The sequence below is a fragment of the Phallusia mammillata genome, chromosome 4 (genome assembly GCF_965637545.1).
Source record: "Phallusia mammillata chromosome 4, kaPhaMamm4.hap1.1, whole genome shotgun sequence".
Taxonomy (NCBI): domain Eukaryota; kingdom Metazoa; phylum Chordata; class Ascidiacea; order Phlebobranchia; family Ascidiidae; genus Phallusia; species Phallusia mammillata.
Genome location: NC_137255.1, coordinates 18,385,091 through 18,402,460, shown reverse-complemented (window position 1 = coordinate 18,402,460; position 17,370 = coordinate 18,385,091). Strand labels below are relative to the sequence as shown.

Sequence of the window (17,370 nt, the reverse complement as noted above, 5' to 3'; positions counted from 1 at the left end):
GACTGTCTTTAAAACTTCACGAATAACAAAAATAAAAAAATCGTTCCGACCCTTTTACTTGCGTGACCTCGTCTAACCAAACAGCACTGTGTTGATCGGTATATGTAGGCTATAGCATTATTTCGTTTTCAACAAGGCAATGACGCAGCTTGTAGGCTACGTGTGCGCATACGACTCTAAATCATGCGCTTACGCAAAGCCATCGACCAACAAAAGAGACGATACCAAAACATCGTTACGGTCATTTTATTCCGACAAACATCCCGTGAATGTTGGCGACCCAGGTTACTGGATACGCCGATGCGTCATAGCCACAAAAACCTCACCGATTTTAAGCGTTAGTGCGTCTTTAAAGACAGAGAGTGGACGAGCAGGTCGACAACGGTTAAAAGTCGTTGTAAATCGTACGACCGCACCGGTGAAGTAGTAATCACAAGCGTAAGAGATTTAGCTCTGCCTGGGGCTATCTACTGTAATGCCCAACAGCCTGGAAAGAATTTATTTCACTCGCTTAGCGCGCTTTACTAGCGCATTCCTCAAAGCAACTTGTTTCTCCTTGAAAGATCTCCCAGACTTTTGTTTCCGCACTTTATGTCGTACCATCATAAACGGCTTGTTCTTGCGCTTTTGCTGTGAAGAACAAAACAAAAATAGTCGAATTAACCTGGGGCGACGCCCAGCGCTGCACATACATAATTTCAGTTATGCCAAATCGTGATGATGTTTGCACCCGCCGAAGTGACGTGGTCAGGCTAGACGAAATTGCTGTGACGTACGAGATGATAAACTCACGCTGCAGCAGAACGCCGGACGTTGCGCGCTAAAACACGGAACTCGGTCACCGTGACACGATAGTACACAACAACCCGTCACGAAATAGGGGACTTCCTCGGTAAAAACAATGTGATATTTACTAAGCGAGTTCTTTTATTGTTTGAGATGGGGTGAATCTCCATTGCTGCAGATTTTTGTACCAGAAAAATCAAAACAAACTTAAATTTTTGTAAGATTTTGTGCATCGATATTTGTAATCACATTATTTCAAACAAAAAAGGTAAAAAACAACTTATAACCAATTATAGGTACAACTTTTGAAACGTTTTTAATCCGGTCATAACACACAGTCTCTTCAAATTTTCTTGATGAAAAATCTACTATTCAGCTCGTAATTTTAACAATAGTCATGTCTACCATGTCGTGATCAGAGGAGGTCTTTACTTAAAGTTGTTATGTGTACGGTTTTCGACAAATGTAAGCAAAAAGCCGCTCCGGAAAGGCATTCATGGAGAAAACATGAGGTCAATTAAGCATGAAATGCATGTTTCTTTGAATGCTTTTATATTTAAACCCTCACCTTGTTGGTGGTGCTTGCGTTTGGGTCAAGTTTTGTGCGCCGGCTGCCGTATTTGGGACGATCTTCCCTCCCAGCTAGAACGGTCGCCAACCTGCTTTCGCGGTCGTGCGCTCTTCGCTTATACACAAGTTCAATGTCGTTCAAAGCCACCAACTCCCCTCTGTGTTGAAATATGACATGAATGTGTATTAAAGGAAAACACGTTGCTATCAGAAACAACAGTAGATAATTTTAGTTAAAAGGTCCAACGCCACAAAACTTACCGTTCTTATTGCGTTGCCATATTTTACAAATGGAACAACTCAGTTTGTATGAAAAAGGGGTTAAAGTGCAAAGCAAACCGATAAATAATGATAACAGTAGGCTTTTAACAGTCAGGGGGTAAGGAGGTCCAGTTGTTACATATTTTTTTGACAAACTTTCCAGACATAATTTTTAAAACCTATTTTTATGGAACTGTTGTTTACGTGACTCAAATAATCATACAATACAGCGTCATTGAAACGACTGCGACCTTTTTACTAATACCGAAATGACGCAACAGTCAAGAGCACTTCCGAAGTTATGACGAGAAGTTTTCAAAGTCAAAAATAACAAATGACGCATCCAGAAATTTTGACAAGTCATCTTTCGTACTTCGCCGTAAACTTTGATAAAGTTTAGTAAGTTTTTTTCATATTGTCAATTTTTTGCCAAACACGACCAACTTCAGAATTAATGAGATCGTGATATGTTACTTTGTCACATCTTGCTGCTGTCTGAGTCGACAACTGGAGATGGAATGGGGAAAAAGTCGAATATGGAGATGGTAAATGTGAATATTACAAAGTGAAGGGTTAAAAAACAAACGAAGTTTATTTGATTCGAAGGAAGGTCAATTTATTGGGCTGGGAATTTTTAGGTTGAAGCTTTTTTCTAATAAAGGATAAAATGTAGTGACAAAAGTAAAGTATTATGGCAGCGAAAGCAGTTCAAGCAAATTATACTATAATTTTTGTTTTTTGACTTTGAGACTTGGGGTGACTTATATAATAATCAATGTTTCCTTTGTGGACCCAATGTTTTGTCACATATTTATTTTCGCAATTCATTTTTAAAGAAAATCAAGTTAGGGTCGAGTTTCGGGCTAGTTCTTTCGTGTTGTTGCCCTGATTTCGGGTCTACCTGTAAGTCTAAGGAGGCCAGCGGGACTGTTAACCTATAGGTTAAACGTTTTAATCATGAACACCCTATTTACCAATTAGTCAATATGTCGAGCTGCGTAAATCCATGCCTTGCGTTTTCAACAACAAAAAAGTCTCTCACCCTTCATTGTATTCCTCGACTTGATCTACTTTTCGTTTCGAGGTTTTTCGCGCTGCAGGAAGTAGCTCTTTAGCGACTTGTTGCGCTTTAATTTTCTGAAATTCTTCCTGAGTAAGAAGTCGACTTTGGCTGACAGTTTGAGCTTTTGATATTTTTTCCTCACTGTTCATCGCCAAAACCTCGGGATCGATCTCGGCGTCAACTTGCCTCGTCTACAAAAGGCAAAAATAGCTGTTAGTTTTCAGTCCATATTACAATTCGAAGTGAAGTTACCGACCTCTTCATCGGATGAAACGTCATGCCAACTTCCGTCACTATCGTCATCGTCTGAACAAGATTCCCAACCGTCTTAAAACGGTTTAAAAATGGTTAAAAAAATGCAATAAAACTCTATACATGAGGACAATTCCACTTTGATCAGATCTATTAATGTTTTTTTCTTTTCAACTTTTTGATGTAGAAATAAATACCTAAGCATTCACAATCGACAGGTTGAAACATAAATTTTTGCACACAAACATATATTAGTTGAAGTGCCGTATGAATGTGTTTACTTGCATTAACAACAAAAGATTCAGTTCAAAACACCAGAAAGGTGCTTTTTGAGTTGGCCGAACATTCGGTTTGGGCCACTTACAGTTTAAGCGGGCTAGGTACATTGCTAGTTAAGGCAGCACTACACTAAACGCATTTCTGTCAGTTTCATTTCTATACGAAACATTACCATTGTTTTGTCCACTTGTTTCGTGTTTTTCCTCTAAAACCTCCGATCCTGGAAGATAATCGTGGCTCACAACTTCACCATAACCAACAACACGACGTTCGCTACCGGCTTCGTTTGGTTTGCCCTGAATGAGTAAACGATACTTTATTGGGAAGTTACTTCAGGAGGCGGTAAATACGAAAAGTTTGTCCAGAAAAATAACGCAGTTCTAGAGCACCGCACTGCAACATCACAAATATATATGTGTGTGTTTCTTTTACTTATATGACTTATATGAAGAACTTTGCTATATTCGTCAGGCCTAATACAAACCCGCATTGGCTAAGCCGGACATGTTTAATTGGAATAACCGCGTTTCACTTGGACCAGAGTTACTTAGTTGTTACTGTCATGATATGGTTTATAAAACAATATTTTGCATTATGAAGGTCAGCACCAACTCGATGAAGTTAGGTGGTTGTCCCCCGTCAAAATCACTTTTAGCACTTACAAGAAACCGGTGTTACTTGCTTACCCGATCTCTTTTATGTAGCATAGTGGGGTTAACTTTGCGGTAGAGTTGCATGAGGGATCGTGCGGCAGAAGTGACCGCTTTGTCGTGTTTGGTTTTGTACTGGGTCAGATCGCGAAGCAAGTCTTCTGTCATTGCCAAAGGACACCTTGCACAAATTTCCCGTATCGCGTTTAACCTGTGACGGAAAAAAGTTTCTTAAAACCATTTCCCTCTTCAAAGGAAGTATTATTAGTTGACTCCAAAAACTATTTTTTGTTGAAAGAAGAAATACATTTAATGAGGAAAATAACGGCCCATAAAGAACGTTTCGGCAAACATCACTGATGATGGCATGAGCATTTGCCGAAACGTTTGAAAAATGAAGCATGTCGCTTTTCGCGTCTTTTTGGGCCATTATTTTTCGTGTATAGTGCTCCAAAGAATACATTGTACGACATAATCCAGTCTTTCGCAATGATATCCATATGTGGCATTTTAGTTGTAAACTTAGTTATATTACAGAATAATTTCTTACCCAACACCCATGACTTCGCTGGAATTACGGTCTGAGACAAAATTATTTGCTATCGTCATTATTATTGGATGAATGATATCGGGAGGAACAATATCATGACTTGCTTGTGCAACTGCTAACAATATCTTGGTAACATCTGTGAAAAAAAGTTTTTTGTGATAACTGTGAAACGGTGCCATAGTGGTGCTATATATGGCGTTAATTTTACAAGCAACTCGTGTCTGTTAGCTAACGTTAGAAATTGAAATCTGATGCTTATGTCAAAACCGTGCTGAAAATAGAAAAAGATATACCTCGCTGATGGGGTTGTAGAAATCGCTGCAGAAAAGGATAAAAGTTGAACAGAAAAAGCTGGTGGATGCCCACTATTCGAGAAATAACAATTATCATCAAAAGGCGGATTTCAAAACTCTCATTCGAACCTTGCAATTGCTTAAACAGCCTTTCAGAGAAACCTAAAAAATATGGTTAATTTAAATATACCACTAACTGAAAAAATTAAAATTTTAAGTTCAAATATTTAATTTAAAAATTAATATTCCACAGTCAAACAGAACCTTGAGGATCATGCAAAAGATGTATAGCTGAAAAATCAACATTGTCTTTTTTGTTTTTCTTTTTGTGTTTATGCAATGCTTGGAGAGCTTTGTTTCTCTTCTGCTTAGCACGGGTAGACTTTTTCTTCACAGCAAATCTGTAAAGATCACACATTAGCTAGAAACTTGAATCATAATGTGGTTGAATGTAACAATTACCTCATTATAATGTCTCGTGCACTTGGGCCATCTTCACCAGAATCAGAGTCAGAATCTTCAGAAGTTTTATCTTGTCCAAGAAAGAATTTTAGTCCTGTTCCCAACACCTGGATGAAAACATGTTTTAAAAAATGATCTTGTATTTATTTCACATACATATTGATGCAACAAACAAAGTAACACTTTATGACAATGTGTAACATAAAACACAGGATACAGCTGCAAAACAGCGATTATAAATACCCTAAAAAAATTTTAAAGAGAGGGAACAATAAGAAAGACAGTACAATGTGTGTTGTTTTGCCCATATGGGACCAAAATCAGAAAACAAATGAACAAACAAACTTCAGTTTTACCTTTGTAAACTTTGAGAAGCATGCAGTGCTTATAACGTTGACAGTCTTTGCATCATTCCATATCTTTCTGTGATACAGTTCAGTCATAACACTTAATGACATCTTTGCAGCAGTTGAATTGCTATCAGACAGCATGGTGTACATAAAGTTTTGCAAACCCTTTAAATATTAAATTTTAGTCCAAACAGTATGCTAATAAACAAGCAAAAAAAACTAACCTTGTTTAACTTGTTATCTTTGTGACCTGTGTTTGAGTTTTTGATGTCTTGAACAATAAAATTAAACAAAGTCTAAAAAATTAAAAATAACATTGTAAACACAAAAATGCTATTAGAATCAAACATCACCTTTCTGAGCAACTTATCCTGACACCGAAAAAGCTCAAAAAAGAGTTCAAACAGAGATGCAGGGGTGACCAAGTTTTTGTTGCGCATTAACATCAGAGCTCTGCACAGCATCTTTAATTCAAAAAGACAGTTTAAAATAGAAACTGTTTATCAGTAAAATAATGTGCATATAACATACCATTCTAATTTCTGGATTTAGAGCCATCATGTGTTTGTGTAAAATGTCTTTGAGTTGCTGTGGAAAGCCTTTGACAACATCAGGATAACAGTAAGCCACCTGTAAGTACACATACCAATAATAAAGGTACGTTCTCATGCCAATTTTGAGGGTTAAATTCTTACCTGGGATATAAACATGGTAAGTTCGCTGAGTGTGCGGGCATTGTCACTTGGTTGTAATAAAAACACTTCCAAATTAGACTGGTATCTTCGATATTGTTGTTCAAACTGCAAAGTTAAAAAAGGTTCAATCATTTTATATCAATACATTTGTTTAAATAACACAACAAACCTCAGATTTGTATGAGGCTGGATCTCGCTTGATAAGGTTTTGAAGTTGTGGCAAATTATCGGGAAGCTGATTCGTTCTTCCCATAACAATTTTTTATGCGACTAGTGAAATTAATCTAGAGCAGAAGATAAGAATAGACAAAAACTTGTACAAAAGTTGCAATTTACCGATTAGCAGCATGTATGTTCCTAGTTCTCTAATTTATTGTTTTGTCCACTCTCTCTCAAAGATTCACGTGTTAAAAGTTTTAACATTGTCGGGTATTCCCCTCCCAGTGATTCCAAAAGAAAAAACAACAAACCAGAGATACCGTAGCATCCTTTTTAATGCAAAAAGTTAAAATATTGTGTTCTTATGATGTATTTTTTAAAGTCCACATAGTATTCTTATAGTGTTATATTAAACATACTTCATGGTTAATTAAAAATGTAGAATGATTTAATTTGAAAGGATGATTAGCTGGTTGTTTAGCGGGGAAACATTTTTTCTGGTTTCAATCCCTCATTGGATACTGTTTCAAATATTACTATTAGGTGTTGAAATGAAATACAACCAGCATCTTTTTATCAGAGATTAGTTTGTCAACACAATGGAGAAAAATACTGACCAAGGTCAGGAAGCAAGTTTTAAAAAATTCGTAAGTGAACAACTTTTTTATGAAAAAATATTTTACAAAGTAATGAAATAACAAACCACCTTAAGAAACGTTCCAAAGGAAACCGACCACAAAGAAGAAAACGAGACGGCAGTGATGACAACAAAAGTGATAATGAAGACTCTGTTGTGATTAGGAAGCAAAGAAAAACTATGCCAAATTTTATGAAACAAACTGTAAGTTAGAATATGGCTAAAGTAAAATAAAGAACAAAGGATGCCCATGCAGTCCAACTATTGGCTTTTTTTAATATTTTACAGACTAACAAAAAGAAGCAAGGGAAGATTGATTATAGCAGTAGCTCCTCAAGTGAAGAAAAAGACGATGCTATTACTGTTTCATACAAATCTTCCCAATCTGCTGTAAGTTTGTTTTGAGCAGTTTCAGTTGCCAGTAATTTTTTGGATGATATATATGTTTTATATCACATTTGTATCTTTTCACTGTATAAAGAAAGCAGCTGGTCCAGATGACATGGGAGCAACAAAGATTTATGAGCTTGATACATCAAAAGATAAAGATGCACAGGCAGTTTTTGAAAGAGGATTAAAACTTCAAGATGATTTAAAAAGTGGAGCAGTTGATGACAATCTATATCATGGTTCAGCTGGTTATCGAAAGTTCATCAAGCCTAAAGTACACAACTATAATTGCAATATGTTTTAAAGTTTAAATGGTTGTATCAGTGACCAATAATTTTCAGCACTTCAGTTAACAGTAATTTGGGGTTTATGTTATTCTCCTTTTAGGATACTGTTCAGGGGAATGCTTCTTCTGGGATGGTCAGAAAAGGACCTATCCGAGCACCAGAGCATCTTCGTGCAACAGTTAGATGGGATTACCAACCAGATATTTGCAAAGACTACAAAGAAACAGGATTTTGTGGCTTTGGTGGTAAGTGTTAGTCACCAAATATTTTAGATTTTCTTTATGCAAGTGGGTTGACCAATGACTTTTCTAAACATTTTTTAGATTCATGTAAGTTTTTGCATGACCGAAGTGACTACAAACATGGCTGGCAGATTGAAAGAGAATTGACTGAAGGAGTTTATGGTCAAGGACAAGATGAAAACTGGGAGGTATCAGATGATGAGGATGATCTTCCATTCAAGTGTTTTATTTGTAGGGAGAGTTTTAAAGCACCTGTAGTTACCAAGTAAGCACAATGTACCCCTTTAGGTGTATACCTGTATACTATGCTGATGTATTTAGATGCAAACACTATTATTGTGAGAAATGTGCATTGGATCATTACCGGAAATCAAAAAGATGTTTCGTATGTGGGGCACAAACTTCTGGCGTTTTTAATCCTGCAAAAGGTATGTACAACTAGGTGTGCATGCATGTTTAAATAGTAATTTTGAAAATGTTCTGGTAAACTTTAGCCAGTTGTTTTGCCTGCTTATATCATTTGGCCCAAACAAACATTCTGAATGCCTTTAGCATGATGAGAAGTTTTTAACACTCATTTTAAACATTTATTGTGTAGAGATTGTCGCAAAAATGGAAAAAGAAATGAGTAAGGTTGCGGCAGAGTCAGTGGGAGATTAAACAACAACAATAATAAACTACAAGCAAAAAAGAACTTCACATATTGGCGACAACTTCAATATACATCTATATGTGAAAGATGCAAAAATCATGTGGTGGCATCTAAAGTTGCTGTCAGGTTACGCTTTGGAGTTAATCCAAGAATTGTGGCTGTTGTCTTTGGACTCTGCGTTGGTGATGTGAAGCTGCGCAGTTGCTTTCTAGCAGATTTGTTTGCACTTCGGTTTCCTGATGTGTGCCTCAGTTTCATTGGTGACCTTCTTGACTCGAGGTTTTCACTGTCTGAAACATAAAATAAAAGTGTTTTGTGAATATTGCAAAAACTCATTATTAGAACACCCACTTTGAGTAGTTTGAGATGAGACAATGGCATTTTCCTTTTCTTCCTCATCTTGCAGGATGTTTATGGTTGGCGGGGTTTTGCTAATGAGTGATTTAACCTGACTTTGAAATTTTTTGATATGTTTTAGAGCTGGTTTGTTTTTCACTTCCTGGAAAAAAATAGTAGCATTTAAATTTTAGCCACATTACTTGTTTAGCTCATTTTCATGACTGACAAACTTCAACAAACAAATTTCTAAGAATTTTTTCAGCTATTAAAATCAGGGAGTCGAACCGCTTGTCATGTGGGTTCAGGTTCGGTTCGGGTTCACTTGGTTTTGTTTTTAAGGGTTCGGGTTTGGTTCCGGTTTTTAAAAATTTATATTTTCTGGTTCGGGTTTTGTTCCGGTTCAGGCAAATTATCCGGTTCAAACCGGTTTGTGGTTTTTAAACCGGTTCAAATTTCTATTCGTTTTAATTTAATTCTAGCCATCATCTACTTGGCCTTTGTAAACTCAAAGAATTTTGCCCATGTACTGTTATTTTTGACACGCCCTATAAGAGTTATCTTGCGTATTCTTCGATGCGCTGTTTTGAGAAAATCACAATAATAATACAGACTGCATTTTTTACTGGTTCGGTTCCGGTTCGGGTTCAACGTCAAACAAAATATGGGGTTCAACTCCGGTTCGGGTTTTTAGAAAATCGTAATTAGCGGTTCGGGTTCGGTTCGGGTTTAATGAAATTAACCGCTCAAACCGGTTCGCGGGTTCGGGTTCAGTTCCGGTTCGACTCCCTGATTAAAATAGTCACATAGGTCAGGTACCTTAAGCATGTTTTCACACAGCACTGCAACATCCTTCAAATTGTCTTGCTGTTTTGGATTGAGCTCGAGCATAGGAAGAACCTTGCAGAGTGTATTGACAAAGGGTGACGACGGATCAGAAAGTACTTCGCATGCAACCATGTTTGCAAGATCGTCATGCGCTGAAGCTTCGTCAAGCTGATAGGAAAACCAAAAATGATGTTCTTGACAACTTTTACGTTAAAATAGATACTAGGGATGGGCCATGCCAGAACCTGAGTACTGGGTACCGAGCATATTCGCTGTTATTGATGCTCGGTCGAACAGCTGCAACTGACCCGAGCATTAAATTTGCATATTCATGCCCTGCTAACACACAAAACTAGTGTTCACGTACTACTGGGGCCTGTGCAGCTTAATACACCGCAGGTGACGTAAGGGACCTTAGAAAGCTACAAAACTAGCGTGAAATTGGAAATGCTTGTGACGCCACAATGTACCGGGCGTGCTCGGACGAACAACGAGTATTAACGTGAAATGCTCGAAGTTCGACCAAACATTTGCAGTATTGGCCCATCCCTAAAAGATACCAAACAAAAACAGTAGATTTTAAAACCTTGCGGTTTAGGTCGGGGCAAATAATTTAACATACTGCTGGTAAACCAATCAATTAACCAAAGAGAAAGTTAAGAACTGTCATAAAAGGCGACATAGGCGACATCTACAGTTCACTACTCAGTGCCATTCTTACCCATTTCATATCGTGATTGCAGATGTGTTTTATATCGGCTTTCTGAATGACGGATGGTTGAGTGATGGTTATTAACAATTCGGTGACGTTTTCAATGTTCACGGACGCGAGGGGCGAGGTATGTGGTGCATTGAACAGAACACGGATAATTGGTAGAAAGGCAGCCTCCACACAACCGTGTGCTTCTCTGCAAAAAAACAACAAATTGATAAAAACGTTATGAACTACACTGCGAAACAGAGCATTACAAATCGATGTGTCGCGAACCAAATTTTTTTATAAACTCCTGTGCCGCGCCATGTACAACTAATCATGTAAAAATCACTTATTTTACATATTCTTTTTCAACCAAACAGTCATTATTTGTTCCACATCAATGAAAGAACCGGGAAATACATTTGATGAAGGACAAGAAGGCATTATGTTGTTGATGAATGTTTAGTCACAGTAACTTGTGCTATTTTTCAAATAATAAATGGCCAAATTACGCTTTTGGGAATCCACTGCTGTAAAGATAGACTTACTTGGACATGTATGGGAATGTATTTAAGAAATCGCTGATGGCATGAACAACCTCTGGGTCGTCTTGGGTGGCAGGATTGTACCACAGCAGAATCAGACGTGAGAAAACGGTCGGTGATAGAATCCTGTGCGAAACCAAGACCCGGGACAGGAGACATACAACTGCATGGCGAATCTCAACCTCCTGTCAGACAAAACTTATATTATTTCTTACAGTCGTTTGGCAGAAATCTACAACTGTTCTGTAAGGCAAGACCCTGTAAGCGTGTTGGTATTATTTTCTCTTTTACTTTCTTATGTACGGTAACCTTCTACAGTTTACAGTGGTGTGCAGTAAAAATGGACAAATCTATAGACTTCACTTCGAAAGAAGTCGAAAAAACGTGATTTTAGTTCAGTAGGTTTAGTTTATCCTTTAATAAACAGCTTCCTGTCAGACAAAACTCGCACAATTTCTAACAGTCCTTTTGCTTCAATGTACTTTGAAATGACGGTATTAATGATGTGGTTGAACGCTTGAAGCAACGTTAGCCTTAGACAAGGCCTTGGCGTTACTTTTTCATTTTACGTTTTTTGTAGCATTAAACGTATGTAATAAACCTTGTGGTATTGTCAATAAATTGTCTGATCGTTTGTGCAACGGTATTAAATGACGTAAAGCTTTTGAGGGCAACTTTTTAGCTAAGGCTTGCAGTTAATTAGGGCGTTATTTGCCTTTACATCTTCGGTATAAAGTTATTTTGAATGTAGATAAAACACAAATCACAATTAAAAATCAAAAGGCTAAGTTCATGCTTTAATTAGTACAGATCTCCCAAAAATGTACCTCGTCATCCAGCATTTCAATAAACTTGTCCATCAGAACATTACTAACTTCCTCCTCATTTATTGATTTGTCCGGAGATTTTTCTCCTTCCTTTTAACATTTTCAAAATGGAAGTAAATTTGAGCTCGATGCATCTGTGTAAACTTAATACTTTACCTCGTTCAATGAAGTTTCTTTGTTAGGTTTCTTTGCAACCAGTGCCTTTATTCCATAGAAACGAATAAAATCGTTGATGGCGTTGATTGCGGCTACTCTCACCATATACGTATCTGCTTGTGCAACCTGGAAACACGTAATAATCCGTAAATGGACTGTTACTAATATATTTGTTTTAGGATTAAAAAACACACATGTACAGTCGAGTGGTGTTATGAAAAAGTTGCTTGTTCATTTACGCAGTGGATTTCTGCACTGTAAAATATTTCAAGTGCCACAAAAATGTTTTTGAATAGTACAACACCCATTTCACGTTTTTTGACGATTAAAAAATGTGGGTGTATATGACAATCCTATACAACTTCATTTTGATATTTTTTCCCCAAAGCAGAAAGTATCAAGTAAATTATTAGATTGCATATATGCGTGTTTATCTCACTAAGCAGGCAGCAAACAATAATGTGCTTTAAACTCGTAATGACATCTTACAATAATGACCGAGGCTACACACCACACAAAAGATTTTATCAAAAATATCGTTTTTTCCAAATATGTACTATTATAAAGTAGTATATTTCCCTTGTTATACGGCCAACGCAAAAATTACATCCCCTTCTTACACAGTAATCTCTATGTCCACAAATCGTATGCTAGCTCCTATATATACAGAGTACAAACCTGAGTCATAAGAGCAAAGTGTTGGGTGGCGAGTTCACGTGAAAACAGGCAAGATGTCCCTAAGGTGATGATCGCTTCTTTGCGCACCTCAGGCTCGGCGTCGAGCACGCACGGAATCACAAGGGTGTCGAGCAGCGAGAGAATAGTGGGATGAACACCCCTGCTGCGCTTCTTGCTCTGTGCCGACTTGACACGCGCCAGATAAAGTGAAGTCAGAAGTTCCGTGAGAATCTTCAGGCATTTGATAAACGTCCCTGCATCGCACTGACCAAATAAAGGAATATGTTGTTATAATGTCGATTTACAAATGAAGTCGAAAGCGTGAGAACTGACTTTCGGCCAATATTGTTAAAAACCAGCAATTACTGTGCAAGCACAACATAAAAGCTTTGTTTTTAGTTGGAGTCCGTGGAATCGGGATATTTTACCGACTTCGTGGCGAGTACAGGACCGAAAATTCGAAGATAAGAGGACTTTACTTATTTAACATGTAAAGTTATACGTCTGTGACCAATATAGGCCAAATTACGTGGAACATTTTTTTGATGTTGTTTACCTTTTCAATTGCTTGGGTTTCATCAGCAATGTCGGTGTTTTGTGGAGTGGTAAGTTGTTCCTCCAGTTTTAGTTTCGTTTCCGACATTTCATCAATGTTCTGCTGAACTGAAGCGGCTTCCTCAAAGCTCTTCAATGATATCTTAGCATTTAGGTTTTCCTTTTCCTCGTTTAACTGCACACTTAACTTTGCTATCTGTAACCAAAACAAAGTAACTTACCTGTGTACCGCATAGCATTACTTGACACAAATATGGCCAGAGATTAATTCAACTGATTGCAATAATCACACACCTGCATTTTCAATCCCACAACTTCTTGCTCTGATAAGCGGTTGGACATTGATGTTGGGGCGGGTGATGCTGGTTCACGAGCATTAGTTATCAAAGAAGCAACCAGTTGAACTTTTTCATTCTCATCCCTGGAACCGTCATACGTTGATTTTTTGTCAGAAATTTATATTGTTCTTTTTATGATACAAAAACACAACAAAAATGTTTGTTTTACATCGATTGACATTCACCTGTCAAGCACACCAGTCGAGGATTGTAGGTCAATTAAGTTATGAGCCACAGGTGTAATAAGGCATGGAAAACATAAAACATCTAATTTGTTTATGACCATTTCCAAAAGCTCAATCATTCTCTGTCGACCTGACAAAACAGTACATTACAAATTACATGTATTTACATCACATGTTATAGAACAAGCCAAATTGATAGCATCCTGCTAATAAAGTCAAGACTCAAGTGCTAAGCATAATTTGTGCTTGTCAAAGTTTGTGTGGAACATTACAACAGAAGTTGATTCAATGTTGAGTTGGGAAAAACCTTTGCATTCTTGCTACCACATATTTTTTAATTAATTTATTTTTGCAAAACAAGTTTTACTTTTTTTAAAAGACTAGCTGCAAGCATAAAATGACAAAGTTACTGCCAATGACTGTTTGTCTACAGAATTATCATACCAGTATTGTCACTGACGTCCATCTTGCTGGCAAGTTTTAGCAACTGTTCTGCCACAAACTCTTTTTCAATTTTCTCGTCTTCCGCAGATTGTGAAAGGCTCCCATCAGCATTTTTAAGACAATCCATAATTGGAAAAAGATGCCTAAACCACAACAAAAAACCTTGTTCAGAAGACATGGAAAAATGGAAAAACCCTTACTCTTATACATAGCTTTTTCTTTTATATGTTTGGTTTACACTGTAGTACCTAAATAAAACTTACTTTGTAAAGTATTCTTGAGTATAGTCACAAAAGTCAATGACATTTGGGAGCAAGTTGTCAATGTAGTATTCACCATGTGATCCCTGATTACGAAGAAAATCACACAACTGACACCAGTACAGGGCTGACTCAGGAGTGAGCTTTTCATATTCAATCAGCTTCCTGCTTGGACGATGTAAAATACATTCGGTAAAAGCTGTACTGTAATCCAGGTTTGTTAATTTCATGTAAACTAGTGATGGGACGGGTACCCGGTACCCGGTACTCAAGCGATTTCAGTGGTATCGATACTCGTACTCGGTATCGAAATATTTTGTCTCAGTTTTCGATACCGAAGGCACCATAAGAATACGGGCAACTTTTTGCCAATTATTGCTTCGGACAGCACAAAATCAGGAAAAAGATCCGCCAGGTTAAAAAAAAATTCGCTATAGTGTGGAGATTGCATTTTTCTGCATGTGTTTGTGGTCGCCTGTATCGCGGCCATGGCAGATAATTTAGCCAGTGATATACAACACTATACTTTAGTACTCGGTACTTGATGACGAAGGTATTTTTACGTGGTACTCGTACTCGCTTTGAAAACAGGAATCGTCCCATCACTAATGTAAATAGTTAAGACCTTTCATTGAGTAGAGTAAATCCTTCAACAATGTCTGAGAGCTTGGAAGTTTCAAACAGGGCAACCATACATCTGGTTGAAGTCTCAAATGCTCCAATAACATCAAGTTTTTTAAGCAGGTCTAACAGATTGGCCTGCAATCATGAAATGTATTCGATTAAAAAATATATATATTTGACACAAACCCATTAACATCATAGGCCCTTATGCTTAATTCGAAGCTCCATAGATCAAAACATACCTGAAACGTTAAAAGCCATGCTTGAAACAGCTGCTTCTTGACCACATCTCTTACTGCAGCTGATTGATCAAAGAGTCCTTGTTTAATTAAATACAGTCGTTGACAACTAGTCAATGCCTTGATGCTCACTTTTTGTGCAAGTATCTGTTAAACAAAATAACTGGTTTGTAATAAAAGTGGCTTATGATATGCATAATCTGGTTATATATGCAAGTTTATACAATAACCTGAAATGCTGTTTTTCTTACAGCTTCAGCGACATCTCTTGTTCGATCTAACACTTCTGGTAAAGTTTTGGTAGTGAGTGAAATGCATGAAAGAACAGTTGATCTGACCTGAGAACTATCATCAGCACTCATGTGGAATAGGTAGGCTGCAAATACAAAGTAGCAGTTTCAAAAAAAGCACATTTAATTATGCAGGTCTTCATGGCTTTCAAACACAAAACAACCAGGAAAATCGTGTTTTATGTAAATTGATACAAAACTTACTAGTGAGTTTGTTTAACACCTAATCCACATGCATTTTAGTAGTATTTAACTGACCTGATATGACTGGGCAGTTATGCAAGGAAGGCTGCTGAAGTCTGCTTAGCGCACGAGCTGCTTGGCATCGGACAGTAGGCAATTTATCTTGTATTCTGTGCAGCATAGCTTTTGCAACTCTGCAACATAATTTACCAAGAAACATTGTTTATATATCCAAAAGATTAGTCAGTATTGCACAAACAGGAAAAAAGTGAAATACAAAATTATACTTACTCATCCATTAAATCTTCATCCATCGCAGCATCTCTAGGAACAGCGCTAAGCATAAGCTGAATCAATTGACAAACACGAAAACGAATAGTTTTGCTGCTATGGCTGTGATACTGCAATAAATGGACAACATATATTTTTTTTAAAGATTACAAAATTTTTACAGGCTACATGTGATAAAACAGTGACATTTGAAATACATAAACACATGCAATGATATTTAAATTGCTATAAGCTGTTCAATCTGCCAAGTACACAAACAACAGAAAAATACATAACAGTAAAAATTGTCGACAAGTCAGGGTTTAGTGCCAGGGAATGATGGTGTGGCTGCAGCACAAGCAGTCCTCAGCCACCAAGTGTGCCCTCCACAGAACAAACCAACTCAATTGTGTAGTGCAAACAGTTATATGTCAATACAATTACCTCTGGTTCAATCATAAATTTTAAAAGATAGTTGTATAAATTTTCATCCTCCTCTTCATCAATTTCTTCATCTTCATCATAAGTGTTAGCAAACAATGCAGCAAACCTAAAAAAATACCACCATGAAAGTAAACCTTGAACACCAACACCAAGTTTTGAATTATTTCATTATCCAGCCTTTCAGATTGGGTCAGTTCAGACCCTGTTAATTTTTTTTTATTAATAGTTTTATGTTTGGAACAACAAAATCAAAAATCAACAAAATCACTTCATAAATTAGGTTTTAGGCTATTGAAAACTGACTTGGAAACAAACTGAACACATCTTTCAGCAGGAGATTCCCGACTCTCAGTCTGCAACACACATTCAACAAAAGTTCGAAATGCTTCCACAAACTCCGTCTTCATTTGTTTTTCCTCACACTGCAAAATCAAATGTGTTTTTTTTGTGAAATAATGCACACAAAAAAACTTCCATGCTGGATGTGTTGGTGTTTAAACATACAGACAATTTCATATATCTTAAGATATAGGTAATTACCTGGACATAATAATTTTTTAGGGTTTCTGCCAATTTTGTCAAATTGTATCGCCTCTCTTGACTTTTTTCGAACACTTCGCGGACTTTTTGTTTGACAGACTCCATGGTTTATATTACTCTGTTATATATTATATATACTGGAAAAATACCCTTTTAAAAGTATTGTTTGTTTACGGAGTTTAAAATAGCAACAACTTTTAAAACTGGTAACTGCCTAATTATTAGTGTGAAGAAAACGATTCAGCATCAGGTTTATCGTACTGTCCGTGAACTCTTGGGCTTGGCTCTCTCTCTCCGTTTGCTTGGAGAAGTAAAACAACATTTAGCAAAACTCTACGATCTGCGTTGGCTCA

The 17,370-nt window shown here is 37.1% G+C and overlaps 3 protein-coding genes across 3 annotated transcripts; 1 reads left to right on the top strand and 2 right to left on the bottom strand.

The window, feature by feature from the left end:
* Positions 1 to 231: 231 nt before the first annotated feature.
* LOC145224101 (protein SDA1 homolog) lies at positions 232 to 6,523 on the bottom strand. The gene is made up of 16 exons (XM_080090532.1): positions 6,381 to 6,523; positions 6,212 to 6,316; positions 6,048 to 6,146; positions 5,870 to 5,980; positions 5,741 to 5,812; positions 5,523 to 5,681; positions 5,167 to 5,273; positions 4,969 to 5,105; positions 4,705 to 4,866; positions 4,412 to 4,547; positions 3,898 to 4,072; positions 3,384 to 3,507; positions 2,937 to 3,007; positions 2,660 to 2,871; positions 1,355 to 1,514; positions 232 to 630 (listed from the first exon to the last, which is right to left on the bottom strand). The coding sequence occupies exons 1-16, from the start codon at positions 6,462 to 6,464 to the stop codon at positions 499 to 501; spliced, it is 2,046 nt and encodes a 681-aa protein (XP_079946658.1). The 5' UTR covers positions 6,465 to 6,523; the 3' UTR covers positions 232 to 498.
* A 371-nt stretch (positions 6,524 to 6,894) lies between these two features.
* Positions 6,895 to 8,900, top strand: LOC145222851 (E3 ubiquitin-protein ligase RNF113A-like). Its single transcript, XM_080089070.1, has 8 exons — positions 6,895 to 7,017; positions 7,083 to 7,211; positions 7,296 to 7,397; positions 7,489 to 7,671; positions 7,785 to 7,929; positions 8,008 to 8,191; positions 8,248 to 8,354; positions 8,525 to 8,900. The coding sequence occupies exons 1-8, from the start codon at positions 6,970 to 6,972 to the stop codon at positions 8,584 to 8,586; spliced, it is 960 nt and encodes a 319-aa protein (XP_079945196.1). The 5' UTR covers positions 6,895 to 6,969; the 3' UTR covers positions 8,587 to 8,900.
* On the bottom strand, positions 8,490 to 17,294 carry LOC145222849 (condensin complex subunit 3-like). The gene is made up of 21 exons (XM_080089068.1): positions 17,018 to 17,294; positions 16,781 to 16,899; positions 16,478 to 16,583; positions 16,055 to 16,164; positions 15,839 to 15,957; positions 15,521 to 15,666; positions 15,294 to 15,437; positions 15,053 to 15,186; positions 14,431 to 14,592; positions 14,168 to 14,310; positions 13,724 to 13,853; positions 13,495 to 13,621; positions 13,202 to 13,396; positions 12,646 to 12,909; positions 11,968 to 12,093; positions 11,812 to 11,901; positions 10,988 to 11,169; positions 10,464 to 10,650; positions 9,734 to 9,910; positions 8,930 to 9,077; positions 8,490 to 8,868 (listed from the first exon to the last, which is right to left on the bottom strand). The coding sequence occupies exons 1-21, from the start codon at positions 17,120 to 17,122 to the stop codon at positions 8,675 to 8,677; spliced, it is 3,108 nt and encodes a 1,035-aa protein (XP_079945194.1). The 5' UTR covers positions 17,123 to 17,294; the 3' UTR covers positions 8,490 to 8,674.
* Between the last annotated feature and the right edge of the window lie 76 nt (positions 17,295 to 17,370).